This window comes from Grus americana, chromosome 10 (genome assembly GCF_028858705.1).
Source record: "Grus americana isolate bGruAme1 chromosome 10, bGruAme1.mat, whole genome shotgun sequence".
In the NCBI taxonomy this organism is placed as follows: domain Eukaryota; kingdom Metazoa; phylum Chordata; class Aves; order Gruiformes; family Gruidae; genus Grus; species Grus americana.
Genome location: NC_072861.1, coordinates 9,764,239 through 9,784,357, shown reverse-complemented (window position 1 = coordinate 9,784,357; position 20,119 = coordinate 9,764,239). Strand labels below are relative to the sequence as shown.

At 36.5% G+C, this 20,119-nt stretch overlaps 1 protein-coding gene across 13 annotated transcripts in view; it reads right to left on the bottom strand.

Annotated features, from left to right (window-relative positions):
* CCPG1 (cell cycle progression 1) overlaps positions 1–20,119 on the bottom strand; it is a 47,591-nt gene that overhangs the window by 24,224 nt on the left and 3,248 nt on the right. For 8 of the 13 annotated variants that reach the window (XM_054836516.1, XM_054836506.1, XM_054836510.1 and 5 more), the window contains 9 exons: positions 18,624–18,695; positions 13,032–13,146; positions 12,109–12,188; positions 11,719–11,926; positions 10,634–10,729; positions 7,277–7,531; positions 6,373–6,384; positions 3,611–3,732; positions 1,165–2,555 (listed from right to left, as the gene is read on the bottom strand). In XM_054836516.1, the coding sequence (XP_054692491.1) occupies positions 1,165–2,555; positions 3,611–3,732; positions 6,373–6,384; positions 7,277–7,531; positions 10,634–10,729; positions 11,719–11,926; positions 12,109–12,188; positions 13,032–13,146; positions 18,624–18,683 (2,339 nt within the window). In that variant the 5' untranslated portion in view covers positions 18,684–18,695. Of the gene's footprint in view, positions 1–1,164; positions 2,556–3,610; positions 3,733–6,372; positions 6,385–7,276; positions 7,532–10,633; positions 10,730–11,718; positions 11,927–12,108; positions 12,189–13,031; positions 13,147–18,006; positions 18,069–18,623; positions 18,696–20,119 lie in introns of all 13 variants that reach the window. The other 5 variants (XM_054836509.1, XM_054836508.1, XM_054836514.1 and 2 more) reach the window with 4 other exon arrangements.

The window sequence follows — 20,119 nt, the reverse complement described above, 5'->3', positions numbered from 1 at the left end:
ATCCTCATGGTTCAACTTTTAATAAGAAGTACTACCTCACATAATGTTTAGTAACCCCAAAGTATTCAAACTTCCTGCTGCAATAAAACACATGAAATAAACAGCACAAGTCCAAAAGAGAAACCTGACTGAACAACTGCACCTTTATCTAAATACTAAATATGCTTTGCACTGAATACCAGCACAGGGAAAAGTTCTATTGATGCCTACAAGCACAACTTCTTGTGTATTATAAATTAGTTAATATATCACATTTTTTCCTACCTGATCAGAATAAACATTAGCACAAGAGACTACATAGCCAATTTTGTAATAGCAATTATATTAAAAGCCACATAAAATATCTACATAAGTGTTCCAGAAAGAGCAAGTTCCACACAATATATTAAGGTTGCTTGCTTATTTTTCTTTCACCAAAGTCTATGCAGTAGAAACAGGCCACCCTATCTAGCTCCATTGGGCCAGCCAGGCAGCAGACCACAGCTGCTCTGTAGCAACCCTGAGAATACCATTAGATAAGAGAAAGTAACATAGGAAACAATTCATGCCAAGGACCTTTGTAAGCAAGTCTGAACAAAGTTTAGTCAGGGTCAGGATCTGAACGAAAGCCTGCCAATTGAGTAGCTCTGCTCTGGGTGTACAGACTCACTCACTATTATACTCAGCTACAAGACAGCAGTGTAATTCCTGAAAGCCAGCAGGGAATACACCTGCCGGAACCGGACTCTGAGACTGCTCAAATATATCCAAAAACCATCTCATTCAGGGAAGGACAACATGGAAGCCCTAGTTAATGCTTCTTCTGAGCTAGTTATTCATTCCATCAGCTAGGCAATCATAGCTGTTCAGTCTGAAGTAATCCTACTTGCAGTTACACTGTTTTCTAAGGAACTCAGTAGAAATCTTAGCTTGTGCCACGTAGAGTGGACCTGTAGCGCCTCGCAAAGTAACATCCCTCCCCCGACATTTATATATAAGGTACTACAGATCCACTTTATATAACACAGTCTAGTATTTCCATTGAGTCCTTCAGAAAGTCTTCTAGCATGTGTATATCTATACACACACATATGCTAGAAGAGCACCTATTAGAACAAGGGCACTAGTTGTCTTTACAAAGACTACTTCATTGTGTTAACAAGTTCAGGAAACATGGAAACAAACCTGGGTCCATATTGGGGTGAGTTATCATAATGAAAGTAGTATCTGTAGATGTATTTGTCCAAATCCTCAAAAACCTTTTCATTATTTTGGTATTCCTTCATATCTTCCAGGTAATCCTTGACATCATTAACAAAATCAGTGAACAGCATCTGGTCATGTATAAATACCCCATTATGAAAAAACTTATTGATGAAATTTTCTAGTTCTCTCCAGTGATGAAAGTTATGTACAACTTGTTGCAAATACTTTTTCATTAGCCGATTAAATTCATCCACCCTGATAGGATCTGATACTCTGTTAAAGAGACTAATGAATTCTTTATGAGCACATTCAAAAATACCAGAGCAGCCCTTCAGGACAAACTGATGTTTTCTATTACACAAACGATCAAGACATTTCTGTGAATCTGTATCTTTTTCAAATGTTGTAAACTGATGTTTTCTTCCATCTTTGAATTCTTTTGGCATGTTAGGTCCCCTGTAATGCATGTGCTTCGGAGTCTCATAAGAGTTATGTTCTCGGTAAAAAGTTCGAGCTTTCTTGTTTGCCTCGTGTCTTTTGTCATTTGACGACTTCTCCTTTTCATCAAAGATGTTTTTTGTGGTATCTTTGAAGTGTCTGAATGTAGACTTTACAGAATCAGAGAATTTCTTCAGGTTTTCTTTCACTGCTTCTTTAGCCTGCTTAATCTTTTCTTTATGGTGTCTTACAAACTCTTTCGTGGAATTTTTCATAGCATCAAAAGTTTCTTTAACCGAACCGAGAAATGATTCCTTTGATTTCTTCTTAGTCTTACTTTGCCCTTTAGCACCTTTCTTTTGTCCCTTTTCATTCATTTCTTGTTTTTCAGTTTGGTCTTTCACTTCGACATACAACTTCTCCCATAAGTCAGAGCGCTGTTGCTCAAAGTTTAGCTTTTTTTCTAGTTCTACTAGTCTTCCTCGCAGAGTTTCTATTTCTTGATTTTCTCTTAATGTATCATCATCATTAGCACTGTCAGGTGTCTGATGAGAGCTTAACTGTTCCAGCTCTTTTTTTAGAGCTTCTGTAACATGACGTTCTTTGTCCAGTTCTCTCCTTAACATCTGTGCCTCTGCAAAGAGTGTTTCCTTTTGCTTAAGAAAGTTGTGGTTTCTTTGCTTTTCCTCTTCCAAATGTTCCCTTAGTTTCTGATTTTCCATTACAATAGACTCAGTGCTGGTACCTTTATCTTCTAAGTTTCTAATTTGTTGTCTTAGCTTCCTTAATTCGTCCTGAAGTGAGGCCAAAGCTTTTTCCTCCTTCTCTAGAGATTCTCTCAAGTGCTGATTTTCTGCAGCAAGACTTTTTTTTTGAGATTCAAAGAATTTCTTCTCCACCTCAGTCGAAGTCAAACATGTGGCAAGATCTCCCTTGAGTGATTAATACAAACAGAAAACAAGCAAAAATACTACAATTAGAATTGTTACAATTTCAGCTAGAAAGATAAAAGCCCAAGGTAGCCCAGACAGAGTTTACTTGTCATTTTGGATGCAGTACATGTTGCAGCAAGATGCAAAAATAGAGCTAGTTTGTTTATCTCAGATATACACACAAACACCTTCTTGGCAACAAAGAATGTGAGAGGCTCTCCCTTCCAAGCCAAAGGTCATTCCCCCTCGCCTGTATCGGTTTAACTAGCTGAAGGGTAGTAAACTGGGTACATGAATTGATCCATCTTAAAAGGAAGTGAAAAATGTGCGTGTCTGCTGTTGATTTACATTCAGCAAACTGGGTTTACAGATTATAAACCAAATACATTAGCAGAAGCAAGGGCATTCAACAGTTGGGAACAGGAAGTGATTTTGAACTAAATTTGCTATTGAAAATATGTGTTCACATAACTGTATCCTAACATGAAAGGATCTCCTCGGTCTCTTGGCATCCTTGAAAAATGCTAGAACTAAGCAGCATTTATACATAATTCAATCTGTTATCAGCAACATAAAAGAAAACTTTAAAAAAACGCACACACAAAGCATTCCCTAATCATCTCTCTGAATGATCTAACAGTAAAAAACTAAAAGTACAGGTTAAATATTAAAAAAAAATCAACCACTGACAATTTAGTAAGCAAATTCATGAAACCTGTAGGCTCAACCTATAATAGGTTTTTACCAGCACATTCTACTTCAGCTGTCTGAAGCAGACAACCTGGCATTATGTCATAGGGAAACAGACAGTCTCTGCATCCAGGTAAATCTTAGACCACATATATAAAAACCAGTATGCATTCCAATAACAAATTTGATCAAAATACAAAAATCTTTGTCAAGAATTCAGGGGAAAGAAAAATTACATTCTCAGAAAGAACTTTCTAAAGGAAAAAAAGAGTAATGGATTTGTGCGATAAATTAATTTCATTTTGTGTAAATTATGCACTTAATGACAGAATAACCCAATGACTTCCAGCTAAACTCATACCTACCCCCACTTTATGATGAACTTTATCTCCTTGCTCTTGTTGGCACTGGTAAAGGTCATCTTTCATATCCTTTAATTCACGTGTCTTTGTCACCAGCTGCTGACGTTTCTGACTCTGTATTGTACCTACAAAGATAAAAACTTTCTTTTGATAGTCTGACTTACAGTAAGTAGTTAGAGGAACAGACGAACCTAAACATCATCTTCATTTTCTGTGCAAATTCAAAAGCATTCTTACCTTGCAATTTCTGCCCAGTACTTAGTAGTACTGTTCAGCTGTAACAAAATACAGATTATAAAACCAGATTGTTACATACTGATCCTGTTTCTTCCAATAATAAACAGTTTCTCTGACCCAAAACTTTGCTATTACATTGTCTTTTATTTCATAACAAATAAAGGAATTTTGGAGCACTACGTAGAAATAAGTTGGATACAAAACAACAACAGTTACGCAGGAAAGGATGTGTGTGACTTTTTGTCATTTTTTTTAGCAACATGCAAGCCAGTCAGGATAAAAGGGAGACCATTAGTCCATGCATTATCCATTTCAAAACAACTTTTACTGTTAAGTATAGTTACATGAATAAGAGGATGTTAGCACAGTATTTAAACTTTCATGCACAAACACAATTACACACTGCTCACAAAGCAGCAAGTATTTGCAGGCCCTATCTTGACATTCTTACCCATGAGTGGAGGCTGAAGAGTAGGCAAATATCCTGTCTTTCAATTGCCAGCTAAAGGCTGACACACACTCTTTTTCCGAAAAAATATCTTTATTGTACTAACCACCATTTTTTTCATCAAGCAAAACTTCTTTACTGGTACTTCTCTACCTAAGCATGTTCTGTAAACCCTAACACTGATTTAGTTTTTATTTCTTTGCTTTTACGATTCCCTTGAATTCACTCTACAGCAGATGCCAACAGCAAGTTTTAGGTATTTCTTTCAAAACCGATGCAGCATATGCAGAATTCTATTTCTGTATTTAAAGGAGGGAGGGGTGTATTATTAAACAGAAGAAATTCTATAAATACTATTACACTGAAAAATTTTTTGAGCTCTCTTCATTTCTATTTAATGTATTGTCAAGTATGAACTTAAAAACAGACAGTGCTCTATTAAACTAAGTCGAACCTCAGTAGTTCAAGTCGGCTAAGGGAAAGCAGTGGTTTTACAGCAATGACTTTAGGTTTGCAGAGTACTAATAAACACTGGAAGCACAGAACCTTGCATAAGTGAATTTAAGTATACTGACAGTAAATTTGGTTTTCATATTTATATTTTACAGATACTTTTGAAGTCCATTGCTTCTAAGAATCTGAAGACTGCATCTGAAAAATTATCATTTTGTGTAAAGGGTTCATGTTTCGAGGAACCTGAATTACAGAAAAACACTTAAACTCCATTTCTCTCCTTGTCAAGAATCATAGTTTAGACATAGTAAGCAAAAATGACATGTAGCAATGCAGAAAGGGTAGCAAAGACACTGAGAAAGCATGTAATGAGGTACCATTCCTCAGTCATTGGTTTGTGTTTCCAGCTGGTACTCTGAGTCACAGTATCCTTCAGATTCTTTAATAATTTATCCAAATCCCTAGCATTACAGCAATATTTCCTTTTGCAGATTTTGGTTAAAGAAAAAAATTAAATATCTGAATGTCCCTAAGGAGACACTCTTCTGGCAAGGGCTTCCTAACTTTAGCTTTTCCAGTTACCTGTTTTCCTGGAAAGCTTGCCCTCTTTCAGATCTCCTTCATAGAGCATCATAAACCCAGCTAACTCAGTTTAATACTGATTAGGATACAGTTACTGATTAAAACCTGATCCTACTTGCTTTCTACATCTTTAAGAGTCTTAAAGAGGTCTTGGAGCTCTAGCCATAAAGGGAAAATGCTATCCTGATACTGACTCCCCCACCCCCCCAAAAAAAAGTAATTTCATAAAAAGTAACCCTTTCCAATCCTCTTACAAGACAATTAGCCTAGCATTAAAAGACTGCTGTGGAAAAAACATTGATTCCAAGTTGAATCACAAAAAAGCAAAGTAGTCCTCCAGGGAGATGGACTTTCTTTGCAAGTTTGTATTTAAAAAAAACAACCAACCAACCAACGGAAGATAGAAAGCAGGGTTTGATTTCTTTTCTAGTGGAAGAAAGATTAGTTATCACATAACCACAAAGAACTTTCACTTGAAGAAGCAAAAACTAAAGCCACACGGAGTTGCCTTCTTTCCACTGAGAATGCTGTCATCACAGTCATCAGCGATAACAATTTTGTTTTTTAGAAGTATAGATTCAATGAATGAACAAGTCAAAGTGAATCCTTTAATAAAGATAGGACCCTGAGTACATTTCCAAAATGTATTTCTCATCTATAGATCTCAAAGTTCTTCAGAAGGACAGTATTTATCATTAACCTCAATTTAAACACAGTAAACAATTAACAGAAGTGAAACCTGAAGTTACCACCACACAGCATTACCAAAGACTGGTCTAGGCATTGCACTCCTCTCTGCTTCCAGCATGCCAATACACATCACTCAGTTTTATACCAAATATTAGCAGCTGCAGCTGCTAAATAAAAACTGGCTTACATAATCATTCCTATAATCCTGCATACACTAGTAATTCTTAAGACTTGATTTTTTTTTTTAATGTAAGTATGCATACATATATGGTTGTGTGTGTACACATACGCACAATTTAAAAAGTAAATCTGAATGCAAGCACAGCATCCACAATACAGCACTCATGACTCTTACCTTCAGGGTTTCCTAAGAACAAAAAAAAAAAAATCAGGGTCGACTGAAAATTAGTATAACTCAAAATAAATGTCAAAATTTAGACCCCTAACCATTAGTCAAAATCAAATCCAATTAGAATCATACTCCCAGCATCAAATTGAATCACAAGTCTTCTTATGAAGGCCCATTTTCTTCAAATAATACTAAAACTCCTCAGGAAAAATTACTATTAAAAGTAAATGCCCTCTATCGTGTTTATCATAACACGAGTATCTCAGAAGATCAGAACTGCACTACGTATATTTAGATCTGTAAGGAGTTCTGCTGTTTTGATAAATGTAGTAACAATTTGTGTAATGCTTAACTTTAGGCAATGCACTGAACACAAAAATTGCTGCTATCCTGGACTCCCTAACAACTCTGGAATTGCAAGGACAGCTACAGCATATTTTTTTTCCACTGGAGAGAGAAAAATATTGATGCTATGAACTCCAGTAAGAGATATGCCTTGCTCTTACATTTACCAGATGAATACATATGGGACAAAAGCCCAAAATAACCCTGTGAATGCCATTAGCAATGATAAGCACTACCAGAAATTTATTTCAAAAGAAAAGATGTGAAAAAGGAAGGGTACACACTGTGCTATGAGAACAACAAGAAATTTCTAACTGGAAGGGCAACCAAAAATTAATTTCTTTTTATTTACTTTTAAAATTAAAGGGGTGTTTATTAAATATAATTGCACCGGTACTGCTGAAGGGCCTCCCTATATTATCCATCCATTAGCAGTTGCTTTTGCTCAGTTTTAGGTTTAGATTGTTAGCAGGGAACAAGAAAAAAAAAAAACCCAGAGTTACAATAAAATAGTATTCATCATGTGAGATGTTGATTCTATGTATTTTGTTTTCTATGCACTCACCATAGAAATGTCCAAAGCCCATGCTGATTGCAATCACCAAAGCTAGTATGATGCATCTGTTAAGGCCACTACTGAACTGGTGCTTGTGCTCTTCTTCCCTGGGAGGTTCAGACTCTGGTTCAGCAGGTGACCCACTCTCAGCCTCAGAGCTAGAGATCAGCCTCTTCCTAGCCCGGCGTTTTCGTACTGTGGGACTGGACTGATCACTAGTTTCATCACTACTTGATTCATCATTGCTAGCCTGAGATGAAAAAACTGAAAACCAACATAGAAAAGTTTTTAAAATGCATTAATTGTTGCTTTAAAAAAAATCAATTTCAGTAGCAAAATCCATCCTAAGCAAAATGTGTTTAGCATTTATCTTAGAGAACATTAATAGAACAAAATAAAAATTCTCAATGTGATAATTTATGGTGGATATTATGCAAGGAATGCTTGATCTCCAAAGTTAAAAATTCATTTTTTAAAAGGAAGAGATATAGAATCAAGAAATCATCAGCAAAAAAACTATACGGCACTTCCCCATACCTTACCACTCACTCATTAGAAAGTGTTTCTTTCAGACAATCCTGCCTCTTGAAGCATCTACACGTACTGCCTCTGCAAATTCTCATGCAGTAGAAAAGTTAAGAATTCAGTTTTCCTTCTCTAACAGATATTGAGACTGAACTACTTAATAATAAAAGAGCAACAGAAAGGCTTGCTAAAAGAAAGCCTCTTAAAAGGCAGGCGTGGTTTTATTATATTCTCTCAAAAAACTTCATTCTGTGATCTACATGCAGCTGCAGACAAAATTCCATTGAAGTTCCATTAACGTAGGTATTATGACAATCCAAACGAAGCTTTGCATTGCAAATTTATTTAAATATGTAATTTTGTTTACTTTTAATATCTACCATATACTACCTATTAACATCTTCCCCCAACTTTCAAAAAAGCCATTTTTAACCACTACTGCACAGGAAAAGATCCGCTCAGGTGCTTCGGTATTTGTCCCTCCCTAACACTCTGAATCCAAAACACTTCTATTTCCTGACTGATATTTTAGAGGATTGAATCAGCCAAGATTTGAGATAAGAACAAATTCCAAGCATAAAAAAAAAAAAAATCTCTTTTATACCATTTTTGTAAAATAGTATTTATAATATAATTTGTATGTTCATGTTCCTGTGGCCCAAAAGCCATGTATTCTAACTGGGAAAGTAACAACAGAGCTGTAATTGCTTGTTGCTATTAGTGGTACAAATGCTTGCTGCACGTACTGTAAATAAGTTTATATAATCCAGTATATAGCTAACGATTATTTAATCTCCCTCCTTTGAAAGCATCATTTTCAAGTGTAAGGCAAACATCAAGGGGAAGCAGCAGCAGGGTGAAGAAGCAGCTTTCAAATATCTATGTTCATGTCCCTAATTCACATGCCTGAAATAGATTCAATGTGATCAATGAAGCCTTCAGCACATGACAAAGTGCTCCTGCTCGGACAGTTGTAAATTTGATGCCTGCAATTACACAATGCTAACGCCCCTTCTAGAAATAGGGTTGCTTATTCTCGTATCAGAGATCATCACTCAAATGTAAAAACATAAATACAGAGTTACTGTCCTTGAACATTTCACAGCTGAAAATCATTTGTTTGAGCAGAGCCATGCACACATTACTGAACAGACAGGAATGCAAGCAGCACTAGCCATTATCTATGAAAAGCATTACCGGTTAAGATTCATCACTGAAAATAAATTCCAACTTAACAGAAGCAATTGCATCAACCCCAGAAAAGATTAACAATTAGAACAATTAGTATCTTGAGTACATGTCTAATTTCTGACTCCATGGACAAACAACAGGTCAGATAATGAAAAATAACTTCCCCTCTTACTAAAAGAAAATTAAATCTGTTTTAGTTAATTTGTCAAACCAGACTGACTAAGCAGACATTGCAATGAAGACAAATCACTTAAACAGCTACTTGACATGCAGATTCTTAAATGAATTTATATAGCTTGGCAGAAAAGGACACTAGCTTAGAATCAGTCATTTAAACAGATGCATACTTCTCTCCAATCCTGAAAAATAAAGACAAGCATTCAGAAATTAGTCAGGAGAGAGGTATTTTTACTAGAACACAGAGGTCAGACATTATAAAGGATTATACATGACACACTGAATAAGACAGGCGTTATTATTGCTTATTTGGGGTTTTTTAGGGTTTTTTCAACAACCAAAGAAGCTTACATGTATGGAATACAAAAGTGCTTAAGGAACAAGCTGCTTCTAGCCAAATGAGAAATTCTTTGATATATATACTGTACAGCAAAGTATAGGAAAGGAAAAAAAATAGACAATCAGAAAGCAAATAGAAAAAGCTGTAAGACACTTAGAGCCACTCATATGCACTTACTGGCAAGTTGTCAACAGCATTACACTTTCAGGCAAGAATGACATTGCCTTACAGCTGCTCCAAGAATTCAGTACAAAGCTGTACTCTTAACAATCACAGCATAAAAAGGAATATAAATGAAACAAAGTGTGACCACAGTAGCAGTCCAAAATTCTACCTCCTGCTATGATTTTGACGTGTCAGAGCTACACTAGAAACCAGATGAAGTAATGTCAGGTAAGAACCTGATTTTCTTTGGCATTTCTGCACAGACACATCTCAAGCCTAGATGCAGTTTATTTCAGTATATGAGTGCTTCTGCTAGTTAACTTCATTCATGAAGTTAATATTAAAACATTTCTGTTTGCATGGTGAAGACAGCCTAAACAGGAATTGGTTTGCAAGTAAAAGTGGCAGAAAATCCTTGTAGAATGTTTTAGTATCTACATTAGGAAAATCTGAAGCTCATCCTTCTCCAACACAACAGAAAACTAAACAAGAAGCAGATGGCAAAGACTTCCAGTGCCAAAACATGGCATAATAATTTTGACTGCTATAACTTTGGCATTTAAAATAAATGCAAAAGTAGTCCAGACATTTTCTGTAATACTTAGTCAATCACACAGCACTGAAGACCATGCTGAAGTCAGCTTAAGTTAGAAGGAAGAAATTATTTTTGCCAGTCACACACAGATTTGGAATCCAACAGGAACCATTCATTTAAATGGTCAAGCATACATATTAAAACAATTTCTGATGCCCATTCCAAATTCACATGTAAGTTTAACATTTGTCAAAAAAGCAAATATAACACTGACAGCTTAGCCAGATTCTTCAGTGAGGACTGGTTTTCAGCATCTGTTTGGAATATCACCACTATAAGATCAAGTCAGATTGCTACCGATAATTTTAAGAACACTCCATGCAAGTCATAAGCAATCAGCTTTACACAAGCTGATCAAATTTAATCACACCACCTTGGAAATGAAGACCGCGAGCCACATGCTCCTTCACCTCATTTCCCCATTCCCTTACACAATCAGGAATCTTCCTCAGCTTCTCCAGCCAACTGACTTTTGTGTACAAAAACATGGAGGAAAAAAAACATTTTAGAACTCAGCCCTAAAAGAAAAAATAAAATCAACTAAATTTTAAACTAAAAATTAAGTCATCCAGAAGATTTAAAGCACGTGACAGCTTTGTTACGAATCATCATTGGTCATAATTCCATGCTAAGCTGTCATTTTGTGATTCCAATGGATACCATACAGATACATAAACCTTTAACAATGCTTAATTCTACGTCTAAGATAAAAAACATTTTAGGAAAAATCCTGCTCTTGCAATAAACTTACTTTGAAAGGTAAATATCAGTAAAACAAAAGTATTATAGAGAAAAAAGAGAACAGAAAAGATTACAAATAAGCAGCCAGACTGAATTAAAAAGGAACACTAGAGAAGAATAACACAATAGTAAGTTTTATGTTTGGGTTTGTTGGGGTTTTGTTTGTTTGTTATAGGCCAAATATTCATATCCTTCCTCTCAAATATCTTGCACTGCATTTCTGCCAAGTACTGAGAGTATCTTAAAAAAAAATATGTGTATTCTACACAACTATGAAGGTAAGCAAAAAGACTTTTGTACTCATGGTGCTACTAGTCCTCATGGCCCCAAAAAATCAATTCTCTCCCAGTTGTTAGTTATTTATGCCAACTCTATAAAAGCCAAAAAAATTGCCAAAAGAAAATCTACAATTATTCCATAAACTAAAATTAATTTCACTTCTCCAAAATATGATAGAAATTTACATTCTATTTAAAATAGCGAGCGTTTAATGGGAGAGAACATTTTCAAATAAAAACTGCAGACATACATTTGGACTAAGTTTAAGAATTAGGACAACTAGAGCTGTCACAGAGACTGCAAATACTTGGACATGTACTCAACAAGATCAATTTTTTTCCCTCCTCTCCACACAAAGGCTCTCTAAGCAAGGATTTATTCCCCCCCTCACCCCATGACATTTTTGCTCACAGTAGCTTACTAATTTATTGCTCTTACCAGTTTCTAGATGCGAAAAAGCATATTGACTGCTAGAGGAGGAACCCATGTTAAAACCCTCTGAACTTTGAGCTTCTTCACCATCAGCTGGAGGTTCCTCCTGACTTTGAGTTTCTTCTGGTTTTGGAGCTTCAAGTGTAACGATGTCAGAATCATCACTAATAGTTCCAACACAGGACCCATCATCAGGGATTTTTTCTTTCTTTCCCTAGGGAAACGGACAATGCAAAATTACTCAAATACATACAATATAAAGTGATTTTTTTAAAATAGCAAGGATTCTTAATGCTTAAAAATACTGCTTTTCCCTTTTTTTTTAATGCCTTCAAAACAGTGCTTGGCACTGTCAGACGGGGCTTAAAGAAACTTCTGAATAACAACATAATTTACCTCTGGGACTGCCTGAGTTTCCTCAAAAGCAGAGAGCGCATTATCTACCACTGGTATCTCTCCATCATTGTTGCACTGGGCTATATAAACAAAAAGAGGAAAAATCAAGCAAACATGGGATTAAAAACAGTAACTCCACAAATTATGCCCACTCCTATATAAAGTATGTATGAGTGTGACAGACTTTTATTATCTACTCATACCAGGGGAGGTTTTCTAAAAATACAATAAACCTCATTTTTAACACCCCTCTAACAAACATCAGAATCCAGTTTGTCATTATGTAATACAATGTTTTGGAGGATACTTCAATTCAAATGCTCATACTGATCATAATGCAAGTAACCTATAAATGAAAAGCACAGTTAGGTAAAAACCAACACTATACTGTAAGTTGATACGACAGTTCACTTGTGTGCTAGGATAACCAAAATATTTTCCAGATAGTCATTGGAGTTTGAGTGTCTAGTCCTGTTTCTACAAGGAGAGGTAATGAATTTGGTAACATGGTCAAGCTCAAGTTTAGTCAACTGCACACCGAACCTGTCAACTGTGTATTCTCATACCAATATTAACAAATTGAGTACTAAGTTTAGTAATTAAAATAAGTGGAGGGATTTTCATTATATTAATATGCACCAGACTTACACTTCCAACTCTTTCCAGTACTTTTTCAGCAACACCAGTGCATACTATTCTAGAACACATCCAAAGTATTGACAAAATGAAAGACATTCTACTAATTTCATCTATTTCAAGAAAAAAATACTTTTATAAAGTTGACGACTGAATATTTTCCATAAGACTGATGAAGCAAGTACTTTGACAGAGACCTACAAACTCTATTAAACCACTAATTGTGTGCAAATGCTACAACAGATACTTACCTATTTTACAGAACTGCTCCTCTTTTAATACATTACCTTGCAAATCAATTGGTTGCTCCTCTTCTTGCAATGAAACGTATTCTTCTGAAACAAAGTCATGGGTATCATTTGTGCTTCCATTTTCTGAAGTCACTGTCTCTATGTCAGAACCCTGGAGTTGAACATTATTGTTATTGGAGTTTCCACCAGTAAAGCAGAACAAAAAGGTTACAAAACCCCAGAACATTAGTAGTAACAACAGAAGAGAAAAATAATAACCTTTAAAACCAAAGAAGATTAAGCAAAGCAAGAGAAATACCAAGTAATTAACTAGAGAGAAACAGCTGTTAGCGTGTAATACTTCTGACCATGATTGAAAAAAAATGCAGAGTAGGACAATTTGGGGCAGGGGGGAAGGCAATTTAGACAATTAACAACTATGCTAAGTAATTTAAATAACTATTTTCTATTTATTATATTTATTAAATAGAATTTAAAGAAACAGAGGAGGTTGTCAAATGAGTTTTGAATATGGGATCCAATTCGTGCACACATGTCCATGTCTATGTAAATACACACACCCCCCAAAAATGGAACTTCAAGAGTACCACCATGAACTCTAGTAAGCACTAGTACCAGGAAAAAATACGTATAACTCTACTACATCTCACTTCCTGTCAGCAAATTTGAATGGATGTTTTAATAGTACAACTCTGGCACGAGGAAAACAATTATTTATGCAATCTCTAAATTGGATTTCTGTCTCTAATCCAGAAAGGAGCCTTAGTTACTGGTCAGCTGACAGTCAGCAACAACCTCAGAGCAAAACAGAAACCAAAGATAAACAGCGCTGGGAGACTGCAGGGCACTAAAGGCAAGCAATATGGTTGACAACTCTAAATATTTAATCTTCATATTGTAATTTTTGTTTAAAAACTGATGGAACACAAGTAAGGTTATTAGAAAACTATAAACATGCAAAAGGTAACTGAAAAATACTAAGTCATTCTGATCCATAAATAACTTGAGCTAGTTTTGTAAACAGTTATTTTTGCAACAGCAGGTGTGAAATTACAGTAGTAGTAATACTTCCAGATCAGTTGCCTTAGATGCCTCATTGAAGGACTCAAGCAAACACATATGCTTTTGTTTTTAAGAAGAGACTATACTTCAGGAAGATTACATACCTCAAAAAGAGTTGCATAAGATATATTCCACAATCACATTACAAAGTTATGTTCCTTTTTAAAAGGCTTCAAAAATTAACTGCTTCAGTAATTCCACAAATACTTTATTTTTTTTTCTTTTGACTACAAAAATATCACAATTTTAATCTCGAATCTTTTGCAGAAATTTGCCACTCAATTGTAAGTAACTCAGGAAAAGAAAAAACAAAATTATTTGGGGTTTTCAGCTTGGTTGGGTTTTATAGATAGGTATATAGATTTATTACGTGACAATTGTTCTCTGCTGTAATAGAGCCATTACTTTTGTTTCTTAAGTTGTGAAGAAGAAGAAAAAAAACAACAAAAATTTAGTTTGCCCAGGCTCCACAACAAGACAAACATCAGGAATATAGCTTAAAATAGATTAAAATTTTAGCTAAAATACCAAGAAACTGGGCTAGCTGAGTACAAGGCAAGCCATCCTTTTTTAAACACGTGCAGTCTAGTGTGGATGTCTGAACTCTCCGATTCACCTTACCCACTGCTAGACCTCCATCACCCTTCCATTTCAGCAGCAGCAAAGAGGTTGAGAAAGGGTATTGTCTCCTCACTACTCTCCTTTCCCTACACTCCTACACAAAATTAGCAAGCCCTTTCTTAAGAGTAGTCCAACGATACACACCATCACTTCTCTGTTCAAAGCAGGTATTAAATGCAGCATACACAGTTGCCAGTTCTCTGCAATCACAATCCAGCCAGTGGCCATTTCTTGCCCCTCTGAACTTGGTGCCTTTGTAAGTGGCAAAACAAATCCAGAAACTGATTCTGTTGTGTCACCATCAATACAGGTCACAATAATACATGAGAAAGTAATACTATAGTATTCCAAGTTCCCTGTTCCTAAATATCCAAATAATTGGCTAGATGGTCACACTCAAAGAGTTGCGGTCAACGGCTCAATGTCCAAGTGGAGAACGGTGATGAGTGGCATTCCTCAGGGGTCGGTACTGGGACCAGCACTGTTCAACATCTTTGTCAGCGACATGGACAGTGGGGTGGAGCACACCCTCAGCAAGTTTGCCGACGACACCAAGCTGTGTGGTGGGGTCGACACACTGGAGGGAAGGGATGCCATCCAAAGGGACCTTGACAGGCTGGAGAGGTGGGCCCGTGTGAACTGCGTGAAGTTCAACAAGGCCAAGTGCAAGGTCCTGCACGTGGGTCGGGGCAATCCCAAGCACAGTTATAGGCTGGGCGAGGAATGGATTGAAAGCAGCCCTGAGGAGAAGGACTTGGGGGTATTGATCGATGAGAAGCTCAACATGAGCCGGCAGTGTGCGCTTGCAGCCCAGAAAGCCAACTGTGTCCTGGGCTGCATCAAAAGAAGTATGTGACCAGCAGGTCGAGGGAGGTGATCCTGCCCCTCTACTCGGCTCTTGTGAGACCCCACCTGGAGTACTGCATCCAGCTCTGGGGGCCCCAGTACAAGAGAGACATGGAGCTGTTGGAGAGAGTCCAGAGGAGGGCACGAAGCTGATCAGAGGGCTGGAGCACCTCTCCTATGAGGACAGGCTGAGAGAGTTGGGATTGTTCAGCCTGGAGAAAAGGTGGCTCCGGGGAGATCTAATTGCGGCTTTCCAGTATCTGAAGGGGGCCTACAGGAAAGCTGGTGAGGGACTGTTTATCAGGGAGTGTAGTGACAGGACAAGGGGTAATGGGTTTAAGCGGAAGGAGGGTCGATTTAGATTAGGTGTTAGACAGAAATTCTTTACTGTGAGAGTGGTGAGGTACTGGAACAGGTTGCCCAGAGCAGTTGTGGATGCCCCATCCCTGGAAGTGTTTAAGACCAGGTAGGATGGGGCTTTGGGCAATGTGGTCTAGTGGAGGGTGTCCCTGCCCGCAGCAGGGGGGTTGGAACTAGATGATCTTTAAGGTCCCTTCCAATCCAAACCATTCTATGATTCTATGATTTCCCCAAAGTATAGAGTAGCCCACATGTCACCCCTTCCCTGGATAACAAGTGGGTGAAGGGTATGTAGCCATCCCATTCATTCTACTTTCTTCATGCTCAGATTCAAAGCTGTCTTGCCAGGAGAATGCCAATAATGGGAGCTCTTAAATACCAGTGTTTTCCCACCCTGAAGAGAATTAGTTTATTTCTTTTATTCAGGGAAGAATAACTAGGAGCAGAAAACCTCTACACCACAGAAATCTGTTCTGCTTTGGCTAGACAAATTCCAGCCTTCCAATAGTCTTGTATGAGTTAGTTTATTTAGACTGCATAATTCTATTTCAGTTACACTATTAAATAACCATCCCCAGTATGAAAATAAAAGCTGCAATTCACAGCTGAGTAACCCAACTGTTGTAGCCAATTCCTAAATTCTTTCACTTTTATTAGAAGTCTGTAAAGTCCAGCAGCCTGTGCACTCCTGTACCCTGCTTGATCCTGAGGACTGGGGTGAGTGGGTTTTCTGGTTCTCTTTTAGTGACAGGATTCCCAACTTGTCATCCAACCCAAAACAAGGAAAGGAAGTTTTAACCATCTCAAATACCACCTTGCTGCCAACAGAAATGAAACCATACCCCAACATTTTTAAGCCACAAACCATATCTCTTGCTTTTGAAACTGAATTGAGCTTTCAAAACTTGAGTACAGTCCCAAGCTTGTAATGGCTTGCCTTTCCAATTATCCAGATTTCCATTATAATCTGCAAATAGGGGAGCGTGCAGTGAAGGAGAAACAGCTGATTACTACCCATGATCTCTTCCCATTATTTCCTATTTTCCTTCTACAAATGAACTATCTCAAGTACTGTTCCTTGAAAATATTTTGAGGCAGGCAACAAGAAAATACAGACAGCCAATATGTGTCATTCCAGGAAAATAGTTAAGCCATTTGCTCTGAGGATTCTGGCTCAATAACCTGCTCAGTTTACAAGACAGTGCTAAATACTTAAAAAACAAAACAAACAAAAAAAGAAACATAGTACACCCACACATCAGCCAAGATCTGAAGAGACACAAAAGTCCTCAGGACTAAAGGAGGAAAGTATATTGGAGGTCCACACTAATAGGTAGGGCCCCTCGAGTTTCCAAGCACCTTAGGTCTGCCTCGTTCACAGCTAGGGGAAAGTAAGATAAAGTATTAATCTTACCTAACTTCAAGTGTCTACGTCTGAGCGAATCGTTGAAGGCACCTTTACAATCAATATAGTTAGTGGAGTCAAGACAGCAAGTCATTTGATCAAATATAAGCGTTGACCTTAGCATAAGAATTATCGCTCTCTAGACTCCACTGATTGTATTGATTTAATACAATACAAACTTAGAAACCAACATCAGATGCATAGCCTGTAGGCACCTATGCAACAATGAATCCCATCCCAACAGACCTTTAATTCCTTCACTTTTTCTTTTGTCTCAAGCTTTATTCTACTAGGAATTCAAAACTACTTTTGTTTTAATAAAGCCATTGTCACTTTATACAACTAGTCAAACATCAGAAGACAGGAAACACAAACACAGAAATTAAACAAGGGCTACACACAAATTAAACCAGGGCTACACAGATGTAATAGTGACTTTATGAATAGCTATACCCCAAGACTTGATCAAAGAATGAGGGAATTCTAGCATTTCATCCCAAATAAAAGTACATCTAATAAATGAAGCTATAACAGGGATCAAAAGACGACAGAAACACAACTCAAGCCATACAAATTTGATAGAGCTCCACACATCAATTGAATAGGTCTTACAAGACAAGAAGTATTTTGAACCAAGAACAGGTTTTTTGCCTTGCACACAGTCTGTTAGCTCTTTCCATCTGCTGCCTACCCAATCTACCATCACAACTTCCTTACACAATAATTAGATCGCATTTCTGTATTTCCTTGTGGAAGGTATCTCTTCAGTGACAGTTTGCCTAGTGGAAAAAAAACAACGTTCTCTTAGTTGCTGCCACTAGCTCAGTCCTGCACTGCCATATGAATTCCTCCTCCACAAAGTGCCAATATCCAGGTTATTTCTACGTATTTTATGTCTTGTACTCTTTTTCTTTTTTTTTTTTTTTTTTTGGGGGGGGGGGGAGTGGGGGAGTAGACGGATTTGGAAGGAAAAGGAGAAATATATTGGCAACCACAAACAAGTTACATCAAATATCAATGTTTTCGGGAAAGACGGAACAGAGGGGAACATCCCACTAAAATTCTAGCAATTGTTTGAAGAAAAATCTTTGGAGAAAAAAATTACTCTTTTAAATAACAATTTATATCAGCTATAATAAAGGATACACATTTTTAAACAGTAGGTTTATGTTTTCTTATTTATATTTCTTATTTCTTATTTATAAATCTCTCCTCTATATTCTTTACTGACATGCAAGATCCACACGAAACAAGAACTACAAAGTTGAAATAATATGTTATCGCATATGGCTAGTCTTAAACTGACAGAACTTGATTAATTTAAGATTGGGTACCTCATGATTGATGACAGTCCAGCCACAAGATGAATCACTATCACTGGAATTTTCAGACATTTTCAAAGCACGCTGCAAGTAAAAGTAGATTCTTTTAACATGTAAGATACATAATTGCACTGCTTTCTTGGGAAAAAAAAAAAAAAGACAACAGAAAAATCGAATTCATGATGTTGCAGAACACTACACTAACTCATGAATTGCTATTCTGGGATTGAAGAAAAACACAACACCACAACAGTATAAAAGTTTAGAAAGAAAATACGTTCTTTTGTACATATTTCCTATTTTTTATATTTGAAGCAAGTATGGCTTTGCTAGGTACATACCTATTTTAGCCAGCCAAAAAGCTCTTACACTAGCTAAAACACACACACACAAGGCTAGCCAATAAATCATTAATTAAATTTAAAAATTGTCTGTAGCATCATTAAGACATGTCTTAGTAAGCAAAGTCTATTGTTACATGCACAGGAACTACAGTTTATTCAAGAAAAACACCTTTTTTTGGAGAAGACACATATTAGGATCTTTTGGAACTAATTCTCTTCAACTACTGGGCAAAACAACGTTTCATGTTTCTTTCACTCCTTTCAAGTACTCTTAAATACATTGACTCTGAAGAAAATTGAGAGTGTACAAAAACAGAACAAAAAACCTGAATACAAATTTTACTTGTTACAATACTACTGGATGACTTTGGTACTTATTTTCAGAAGAGAGCTGTCTGGCTGCAGCTGCCTGTTTATTTTTTTCTCCTGCACTAGGAATACAGAGTGTTCATTATTGTTGCACATTCGGATTTTTTTTTTTTTAAAGTTCTCAACTAACAGAAAGACTTTAAAGAGATATGTAATGCATTTCTTGTTCCTTAAAATAAAAATGTATCAAGACGTTAAATAAAATTTACTATACATTTATCTTGGGTGGGGGGCAACTTCCCAGAAATAGAACAATTTCTAATCAATTTTGTGTTACGTTATGCATTCTATGTAATAAAACAGCAAAAGAAATCATGGTTCAATAAAACTTCTATAAAATGACAATTATATTGACAATGCAGAGTTCTGAGAACTTCAGACATCTGCTTTATTTCCCACATCTAACTACTTCTGGTAAGAACAGAGAAAAACACTTATTTGTTTAAATTTATTTACTCTCTATTATCAATCCTGTCTCTACTCCCAGTTTGTTAATGCAGAAAATATACACAAACCTTGAATTAGAACATCTAAATATGCCAGTGTGGTTAGAAATTTGCACAACAAAATATAAAACTTCCAATTCCATTTAGGTTTCTTAAAAAAAAAAAAAAACCGGTAAACATTTGTCTCATCTCTCTGCATTATGGTAGTTATAGTATGTTTTTCTACTATAATATACTTGGGGTTCCTCTGTAAAAAAGGCAGTGGTGACAATCACAACCACAGTTTATAAAGCAAAAATATTTGCCAACTTAGGTATCAAACTTACAGAGAAACTGGATTTCCATTTAT